The sequence below is a fragment of the Phyllostomus hastatus genome, unplaced genomic scaffold (genome assembly GCF_019186645.2).
Source record: "Phyllostomus hastatus isolate PE091 unplaced genomic scaffold, TTU_PhHast_1.1 phas_contig_86, whole genome shotgun sequence".
In the NCBI taxonomy this organism is placed as follows: Eukaryota; Metazoa; Chordata; class Mammalia; order Chiroptera; family Phyllostomidae; genus Phyllostomus; species Phyllostomus hastatus.
The window spans coordinates 76,792,869-76,803,487 of record NW_025333977.1 but is presented as its reverse complement, the minus strand read 5'-3'; the positions used below and the strand labels follow the sequence as shown (position 1 = coordinate 76,803,487).

The 10,619-nt window shown below is 40.3% G+C and overlaps 1 protein-coding gene across 1 annotated transcript in view; it reads left to right on the top strand.

The window, feature by feature from the left end:
• The first annotated feature begins 9,579 nt into the window (after positions 1-9,579).
• MYH15 (myosin heavy chain 15) overlaps positions 9,580-10,619 on the top strand; it is a 132,084-nt gene continuing 131,044 nt past the window's right edge. Inside the window, exon 1 of the mRNA XM_045851228.1 lies at positions 9,580-9,679. Coding sequence (XP_045707184.1) covers positions 9,592-9,679 — 88 coding nt within the window. The 5' untranslated portion in view covers positions 9,580-9,591. The remainder of the gene's footprint in view (positions 9,680-10,619) is intronic.

Sequence of the window (10,619 nt, the reverse complement as noted above, 5' to 3'; positions counted from 1 at the left end):
AATAAAACCCATTCTTTGTGTTTTTTTAGTATTCCAAGAATGGCCTGAATAAATAGTAGACAATTATTATTATCTATTTTCTTGGCGATGTGGAAAATGTTGAGACCATTAGCTTAATTGTTCAAAATCACTGAGAGAGATAGCATTAGAGCCCAAGACTCCAAAAATAATGCCACCAGACGGGCACTACTGCTTCTTTTATTAATATCATCTAATCTTATTATGCAGCAAGCATTTAGAGAATGAGTTAAATTAGTCTGTGGCTTTGGGTTATAGAAATGGAATCATTTTCTGGCATCTCACACCCTCGCCTCAGAGACATTTTGGGTGCCAATCCCAGATCCATGGGTTCAGTTTCTCAAAAACCAGTAGACAAATTTAGAAACAATGGCAAAATGGACTGAGGTTGTCGCCATTGACCTTGAGAAAAGCATATAAAGTCTTGATTCAGCACTGGTTTGTTCATTTCTTTTGCTCTTTCCAAGGTAGGTTTTTTCTCTCCCTTTTCCACCAATATGTTGAATGACAGGCATGAAAGACAATTTGCTGTTTTTACTAATTTTTTTCCCTTGGAGGTTATCTATTATACGAAATGAAATATTTTAACAACAACAACAAAACCCAGTGTATTTATAAAATGGAATTGCTCTGAGGTAAGAATTTTAACCATTTTATTTTATAATTTCTTGGAGAATATATGTCCATTATTGCACTGAACTGAAAACAATTTGTTGACAAGGCTCGTTTCCTTCTAGACTCAAATCTTGAGAATAGAAAGTTGTGTGTTAATTATTCTGGTATCCCAAGTACTTGCCAATTCTTGGCACTTATTCATTGTTCAAAATGTATTTGGTGAAATTAAGTGAACAAGAATACATAATACTCCAGTTTTATTTTAGATAGGCATATCTTTGAGTACCTATCATGATTATAATTGTTCATAGTTAAAATTCATACAATTTTCCTGGGTTAAGGTCATATCAATCAGAAAAATACAAAAACAATGAGAATAATATAAATAATACCTGGGCTTTGTGTTACACATCACCTTTTAGAATCACTAGATATATTTAATACAAAGTATTTGTGCTGGATAATAGCACCAGCAATTCCAAATTAGGTCTTAAGCTATTCTGTAGACCATGGCTTGCTCACACTTAGGCACATTATTTCACTAGACCATGACGGTGTTCCATTGCATCTAATATTTACTCTCTGACTATGATGTTAACTTGTAGTTTATGTGACAGAATATTTGCCTTCAACTCTGAAGCCCAGTGATATAGCTGCTAATCTTAGTTTTCTTCAGTTCCTCTTCATAGATCTGTCAAGAGTGCTTTTTCCTATGCTCTGCTCAAAAGTGTCCATACTTTCATCCTGGCTCCACTGTCATTGGCTGGAGAACTTGGGACATGCATTTATTTTGCTGGTCCTTTTGACACTCATCTATAAATTATGGAGCACTGAGATAGCAGATATTAAAGAACTTTCAGTTCTTAAATTCCTTGGATTCAAAAATCCTGGGAAAATACAATTTAAATTTCTGAAGAATAGTTTTATTAGGTAATAATCTACTTATTTAAAATTTTCTCTGCAAGCTCAGTTTTCTTAGTACAATCAAACCATTAATTTTTATCCTCATCATACTCCTTTTGAACCATACACCTAGATTGTTATTTCTCATCCAACTTAGAGAATGAGGTGGTGATGCTTTCTTAAGCAAGGACATATTGTCTTTAAGGAGATGTTGCATCTTGTTCAGAACTTTTTCTAACCAAGAACATGATCTATCTATCCTACACTGGAGCTCAGCCAGGAAGCAGTACAGCATCAATGCTTAGGAGCACAAACTCAGGAGGCACTTTGATGGGCCTAATTTGTTGGTTCATTCCCTACTCTGTGCAAAGGATTAGAGTCTGCTTTGAATGTCGCAGACCTAGTCCCTGCCCTAAAATTGCTTATGCTTAGTAGGAAGATAGACAATTAAATAATAAAGATATAGAGTGAAGATTACTGTGATACAACTAGGAAAGGGATCTAAGAACGCATGTAAAAGAGACGCAACCTGGAGATCAACTTTGATAGAAATGTTGTTCAATACAGACCCAAAGCATGATTAGGAATCATCCAGGGGTGAGTGACAAGGCTGAATGTTCCAGGTGGAGGTCATGTTATATGGTAACACCCAGAGGTCAGAGAATGCTCTTGGTGCAGGCCGGTGCACTAACCAGGTCATGCCTGGAGGTGAGAGAGTAAGGGAAGGTGGAGCGGGGATATCAGGCAGGTCAGAAAGTGAAGAGTTCTGTAGGCCCTGTTAACATGTTGGACTTTGTCTTAAGTAAAATGTGCAAAGGCTTTTAAATAAAATAGTAATATGATTGTTCTTGTATATTGTGCCTGACTTTGCATTGTCTGCTGTCAAGAGACTAATTGAGAAAGTAAGGCAATAAGCCAGTAGTGAAATGGTGATGACCTTGATTAGGGGCTGGCAAGGGATTGCAAAAATGTGGATGGTTCTGAGCAATATCTGGAGAAGGAGTCAGCAGAGCTTGGTACATAACTAGTTACAAAGGTGAAGGGAGAAATAGGAATTGAGATAACATATCTAGAATCCAAAGCAGAGACTCCTGCCTCTGCCACTTCCTGCCTCTCCAAGTCTCCATGTCTTGGTATAATGTGGGTTATTATATATGTCCTCATAGAGCTGCTGTGAAGTTAAAAAAGTTATTATATGTAAAGCACTGGTGTACAATAAGCCCTCAGAAATGGCAACTATTCTTTGCTCTTATAAAACAGTGTTGGTACTGACTATTCAGGTATCATTTCAGGGACTTTTGGGCTTCCATCCTGCAGACTGTTATTTTAAAAATACAATTATAGTTGAGTGGATCACACCTCCATGACCTGCACCATCCATCCTGTATTTGGCTCTATCCCAGCCTTTCCCATTATCAGTTGTAAGAGCTGATACACATCTTTGTAGCCAAGCCCCTCTGGATTGGGAACTTCATGAGGTCTTCTTGCTCTTTTCACCCACAGAGCCTATGAGGATATATTCAAAAGTGAACACATGACAGAATTTATTCAGAAGTTCTTTTCTGGCTAAATAGCAAGCAGCTGAGAGAATTGGAATTTTGATCAGAGACTGGGAGATGGGAAGGAATAGGATACCTAGTCCTGAGCAGGATAGAAGAGCAATGGGAAACTGGCAGAGGGGAACCAGAGGAAGGAGGGAGCTGAAAGGGAGGACCCAGGGGTGTGACCTGGATGGCCTCTAGGCCTGTAGTCATCACCATAATCGCCCTTGGACTGAGTGCTTCAATAATCAATCATTTGTTAACACTTTGACTTGCAATTCAATTAAATTCAACATTTTAATGTTTCTCTTTAGGGAGGTAAACCTGCTTAAAGTCCTTGCTTTTATGGTAAGATAAAGTGCATATAAGTAAATAAAAATGCAGATTTGTAGCTGGTTAAGGGGTGGCAGATTTATGCACAAAGACTAAGCTATTAGCAATTTTGTACTGAGTAAACCTTGTTGAGATGAGGCATGTGACATTATCCCAGCAGCATGAATATTAGGAGAATTCGGCCTCATCTGTCTACCCAGTAGTGCCTGTAATTAAGAGCATCTTATGGCATTTCCCCAGATCCGTGGTGTTCACTGGGCCTTGTAACTAGATGTATTTCAGTTACTGCCTTGAGACACATGTTTCAGTATGTTGGGAATCACTTATGTGCTTGATAATTCTTCCCTCTGTTGACATCTGGATAAATCCATTCTCATTTTCAGACACTTTGTCTCCAATTTTAATAATGGAAGAGGCTTTGTCAAGAGCTTCTTAGTATTTGTTTACTCAGAGGAATATTCATATTTGCTCTTGTTACTCACATCATGGTTTCCCAGCAGTGGAAGACTTAGAAAGTAAACACGCATAATAACCCAACTTGATGAAGAACTCAAGTGAATCTAATCGATTATGATGAAACCATCTCAAAAACCTGTTGGGGTTGCTAACGTGAAAATAATTTAACTCTTTTAACAATTTACTTAATAGGCCTCTATTTGATTTCTGCTTACAGTCAAGGCACTAAAATGCCATGGCGATATAGATTTCAAAGAAGGCAGTCTCTGTGTCCTCTCCCTCCAGAAATGTATTGCCTGGTCCTGGTTGAAAGAAATAAGATTTCCTGAAGATAGATTCACCATGGCTGGCAGCAAGAGGACTACAGTCAGTGTGATCTCCCAGGATAGAGACACTGCCTAAGTAGATGGTACTGTTGTCTCACTTCTCTCTATCCAACTACAGCTTTCACTTTGCAAATTTCCCTCCCTTCTTTCCAAAGGTAGTGTCCTCTATCATGGTTTTGTACAATTCAGTCACTAAGCAATTTAGAAAGCAAAGCAACCATCCTGCATATTTAGCACAGTGTTCAAAGACTAAACAAATGCTTGGTGAATAGCAATAAAGTAGTTAACATTGATTGAAATTTTATTATGCACCAGACACTATGCTGACTATTATTTACATAGTCTTCACATCATCCTGCGAGAGAAATCAAGAACCTATATTAGGACAAAGACTGAGACATAATGTCTTCGTTAACAATATTGTGTAGGCAAAACCAGAAACTCACTCAAGATAATTTAAAGTTGAGGTGAAAATGAGAATTCTTGGAAGGTTATTGAAAGATATTATGGAAACTGAAGGCAGGAGTTGAATCTAGGTCTCAAGAGGTGCTGTAACAAAAAAAGCTTTTGGGAACATGAGCAAGCAGTCTCTCTTTCCCACGTTGTTGCTTCTCCTCCTCTGCGGATGTGTCTACTGATTACCGGGCCATGGCACCCTGGGACAATAACAGCCTCAGTCCCCAGGTGTACATGACTTCAAGCAAAAACCCCAGACTGAGGTGCCCTAAGGCCCAAATCTATATGCCAGGGAAACACAGCCTGATTGTCCCTGATTGGATCAGGTACCTACACCTGCTGTAATCAGCAGGGCCAGGCCACCAGTGTCACCTTAGAAACATGACAGCTTGTGATTCATGCCCATGGATGGCAGGCACTGCTCAGAGAAGTGTGTGGGCTCAGCAGGCACTCCAAACCACATCTGCTAGAGGTGGTAAGAATATGTTAATTACAGAATCAATAGAACTTGGTGATCAGTTGAATGTGGGCATGAGAGAGAAGGAGAAATGGGAGATGACTCTCAGGGTTTTATGCCCGGGGATGAAGAGGGTCAAAAAGGAACGCTTCTGATGAAATGGCAAGTGGAAGAGATGACAGAGTGAAGGAGCCTGTGAAAGAACAATGTGATGAAAAGGCCTCTCGTGTCATGAAAAATATAACAAAGTCTAAACTAAGGTTTTAGCTGAGTGATGAGCTGGAGTCATGGCTTCACAAACTCACCTCTTCTGCTGACTCTGCACTTCCCCCTGGGCTCCTTTATGCTGATCTTTGCCTCGTGACCACCACTGCCCCTCCCCAGAGTGGGAAGATTTTTCTCTACAAATTTGCCTAATGCGTATCCATATTTTAATACAGAAAGAACTCCCACCCTGCCCCCATACCCAGCCCAGTCCCAACCTATCAATCTAAAAGGGTAAAGAGTGTGTTATAATGCCCATCTTTGTACACAAACCCCCAGCCCATGTGGGCAATTACTGTTGGGCAATAAATATATACTTAATCGGAGAATAGATGGACATTTTCAAAAAGCTTTTTACAAAATACCTGGAGGGAGGGAGAAGCACAAAAATATAATCAGCATAAAAATAGCTAATTTTTAAACTAGAGATTTTATTCTTAAAATAACTCAATGCTTTAGACTTAAAAGTAAGATAACTAATTTGTCCCAGCCTGCCTGGGACTTACCTGGTTTGAGTATTGGAAGTCCCAAGTCCTGCAGAATGATTCAGACCCCAGCTACCATGATGGTCGGTCACCTAGGCTGATGTCATCTCTTAAATGGTAGGTGCTAATTTATTTTTTATCAAGGGCAGCTAGATTTGGACCAACATGATCCTTTCCAGGTCAAGGTGAAAAGCTCACCTCTCAACTGTCTCTCCCACATAAGGCTTTTCCACTCTTCATCTTTGCCTTGCTATCTAGGTAACTAAGATATATTTAATTCTGGAAATTGCATCATGTCAGTGCACATGGGAGAGGTGGTTTATACAGACCTTAGTCTGAAAAAGTGAATGCTAGAGCAGAGCAGGAGGAGCCATTTGGCTGTGATTCCAACAGAATGACAATACCTGTCAGTATTTAAACCTCTCTCTGAGTTCAGCTTTCTGACAGTAATGTTGTCTAAGTACCCTGTGAGCGATGGAGACAAGTAATCTGAACTTTACCCACAGGTGTACCTTTATTGCTGATTTATAAATTGTCATTCCAAGTCATCAATTCCTTTATGCCTGAGGTGTCCACATGTCTATTTGCTTGGGGTGGTATCAGATTATGTCTGTTGTCCAGGTTTAGTTATGAATAGCACCCTCTTTTACTTTCAAAAGTGTTCCTGTATGAAAAAATATACCCGTGTTTGGATAATAAATAATATGGTCACCACACTTATGAGCATAGCTATGTGACTCTTAGATCCTAATCATCCCTGTACAAAGGGACAAATCAAGCTCCTGGATGTTGAAAAGGAACACTGGGCCCAGACGTGAAGAAGGGACAGCAACGTGCAGACATCCCTGTGCCTCACCCCTCCTCTCCTCTGCTAGTTTTCCAGCCCTGCTCCCTTCTCTCTTCTGCCTCTTCAACGTATTTGCTAGCAGATAAAAGTGTACAATAGGTCTCAGAATCTTTTGACAAAAATGCCAAAGTACCAATCTCAAATTTAATTTCCTCTTAATATATAGATTAACTCTAACCCTAAACCCAAAAGAACTACCTTTAATTTAGTATTCATCTATATTTCTCTATCATGATTAAAATATACCTCCTGTTTATTTTGCTGACAAGGATAATTTTGTATACTTCTTTGGGAGTTTGGATTCTTTCATTTTCTATTTTAAGGTGTTGATATGACTGTGCTGTGACAAATGTGTTATTCTGTAAAATTCCAAAGCCATATGTACAACTTGAAACTAAAGGGACCCAGAGGATGGTGGGGGCATTGGGTTAATGGCTGCAGAAGGAGGCCGAGGAGGAAGGAGGATTCTGATCCTTTGTTTGCTCAGGTGGGTCATTTTATTGGCTTCAGTTACCTCCCTCCGAACAGTTGGCAGGTCCTCTGTGCTCCTGGCACATCCAGTTTCCTCCTATCTAGTGTTGCTTTCTGCACATACTGCTTCCTTTATTCCCTTAAATATGCTAAGTGGTCCAGACTAGCAAAGGGATTTACACAGCTGCGTGCACTGTACTTTGATGTGATTGTTTTTTCCTTGAAAGTTATATTAAGAACTACCTTTAAAAATCTGTGGAAGTATATACACATGCCCACATATTGAAACAGATCGGAATGGTATAAAATGAAAGGTAACTGTCCCCTTCTCCCACCCATATCCTGTTCCTACTTCCTAGATACCCATTTCTTAGGTATTCATGTATTCATCCAGGAAATTTGTACACATACCCACACATTTATGAGTATCTTCCACATCCAAAATCTATTTCCTGAGCCCTTCTGTCTACTGAGTGCGGGCCACCAAGAAGCTGCACGGAGTGAAAGGAGGAAGATACAGTTCAGTTCTCTCACAACTACAGACTCACAACTTGTCTCCCTGACTATGGCTTCTCCCTATTTCAATCCACCACAGATATGCTTCCAGAGCCATTTTCCTAAAATACTGCTATCCTCGGGTCTCTGCCCAGAGTCTACAACGTTCCCTGCAGTCTGTTTCTACATTTCTCTGCCTAACTTTCAGAGCTTTTTTCATCTTGCTCCATTCAATCTATTCAAGTGTTTATTATTTTTATTCTAAATGTTTGTCTACAGAAAAGATCAATTTTATCTTCTTCTCCTGGGAATTGCTACCCTCCATGCCATATCTGGGCATTTGTACATGTGCTTCTCTTGAGTACCTTCTCGCCTGTCTACCTTGAGAAATACCCCCATAGAGTATGACTAGTTCTTGCATTATGCAGGTGAGGAAATTGAACCTCAATGGGACAAGTCATTTCCTACAAGCCACATTCCTATTTCCTGGCAGAGATAAAACTAACTCTTAGCCTGGACCACTAGTCTTTGCTTTAAACCACACTTCTTAGATTCCAGAGAATGGTATCACTGGATACACCCAAGTCACCACAAGAAAACGGTAGATTAAGTGTAGTGAAATGCATTACTTTATTAGGGGTGTTAATTACCACCCATGTGTGAGATAGAAAGTGATTACAGTCCATTTTGGAGGGGTAGGCCATGGCACTAATGAATTCTTGAGTTGGGCGCTAGAGCTAAGCAAATTTGGCAAGTCCTTCTCTACCTTTCCATCTGTAAACTGGGGCTAATAATATGTGCCATGCAAGCTGGAGCAGAGAGGGCAAAGCCTAAGATTTTTGTTTTTTTGTCAGAAAGAATAATCTCTTATTTTGGAGTGTGGTGACCCAGATGCCATTGCTTCTCCTCCATGTTGCCAAATGGAAAGTGTGAAGATTAATGGTAAAATAAGTAAAGCATTTGGTATAGAGTGAACGAACAATCAATGACTTTAGCCCTGGTGATTTGCCCAGCAGCCCAGTCCCCCCAAAACTGGAAATGTTTGAACACAGGAACTCCTCTACTCATACCCTCTCACTTCTTTCACCACACAACCTGCTCCCTGCCTCCAGCACGTGCCTCCCCACCATGGCCCTAGGCCAGCTTCCTGAATGTCTGTCTGCCAGGGGTTTTATATTCCGTCTGCTCCCAGACACTCATCTCTGCTGAGATACCTTTTCATTTCTTTACTCTCTAGTGCTGAACAGCTCTCAAAATAACTTCTCCCCTCTGTCACCACCATCTGGCTACAATGCTCCATCTACCCTGATGCATCTAGACACCTGCAAGCCTTTCCTCCACACTTAGCAGGGGACCTAGTGCCTCCATGTGACATTTCTCCTTCTGGCCCAGTCTCTCACCTGCTAAGGTCAGAAGTCTGCGGTTCAGGGCTGCATTATGACTTTCATGGACTCTAGGCAATTTTATCTTTGTGAACCCTTTCTTTCACACAAAAAAACATAAAAAATTGAATTTTACAGCTGGGTTGGTGATGAAGACTAATATAATCCAGGCTAGATTCATTATTTTATATGTATATATAATATTTATATTTTTTCTGATTTTAAAAGAAATTAAAATACTTTTTTAGGTCCCTAAAAGTATAATGGGCCACAGGCACTGTGCCTCGTGAATAAATTGGCCCTGCTAGGTTAGGTGTTCTCAAGTCTAATTTTTGTCATAAACCTGAGACATGACAGAGAGAGGAGGAATCAAGGCAGTTAGAAAGAAGACTTCATCCCTTCTGGTCTATCTGTAGTGAATGGTTTCTCATTTTAGTGCCTGATGCCTCATTTCCACTTTTTCTCCCTATACTTGTCTTCTGCAGAGTGAACACTTTCAGCTCCCTTTAGGCCTAGCACTGGGGTGGATCACTTTAAGAAGGATGGACATGTCAGAGCTTGGAGAGGCTGCGACTTTCCTCAGAACAAGCGAGGCAGAGCTGCTTCTGCTACAGGCCAAGGGCTTCAATGGTAAGATTCATGGTGGTTGCCGGCTTCACTTTATTTTACTGCTTCTAGGTGGCAATTGAGATAGTTAATTGTTGAGAGGGTGCATCAGTTCTGGACCCTAACTTACTTGCTTGAGGTGTAACCCACATCTATGAATCTCTGACTGAGCAACCGAGGAGCTCAGAGTGCCCAGGGAAGAGATGGAGGTTTGCAGAAAAGAGGAGTGCTGGGAGGTGGCCCAGGTGCAGGCCCTGCTTACTTGCCCCTACAACATGTTTTATCTTCCAGGAAACACAATTATAATGCTGATATCTGCAGGAGGGACCCCAGATAAAGCCATTCTCAGAAACCTCTTAGTTGTCAGTGAATGCCATTGTAGAGTTATGGGACTGACACTTTGACAGTAGTTTGGGCTTGTTCACTGTGAAGAAGAAAGGAAAAAACTCTGGGGAGGCAGGAAAAATAGAGGCTGTCTCTGGCTATCTTCAGAATTTACTAATGTTGGAACTTTGCCCTCTGGACATTTTCTAGGTCAGTACAGTCACTCAGCCAAACACTAAACAAAAGATAATTGGGAGACTAACTTACTGTGATTAATAATTTCTTGGTAGTTACAGGCAAAAACAAAGGTTAATGAGGATTTAGCTTCAAAATAAAGGCTAAGTGCTACATGAAAATCTCTAAATAAATATTTTCCCCTCTCCCTTTCCATGTGCGGGCAGCATGGCCATCTTCTAAATTTCAGCTAATTGGGGATCTGGAGTCAGATTCATAGTGTAATCTAGCATTAGGCCACCTACATATCTTAATTCCAACATTATTCAATAGCACAACATAAATACTGACTGAGAGTTGTTCTAGTACTCCTATTTAGTCAACATTAGGCTTTAATATGACCAATTAGAATTCAAGCCAGTTATGTAGAACATTATATTTCCATCATAGACCAACTCTGGATCAG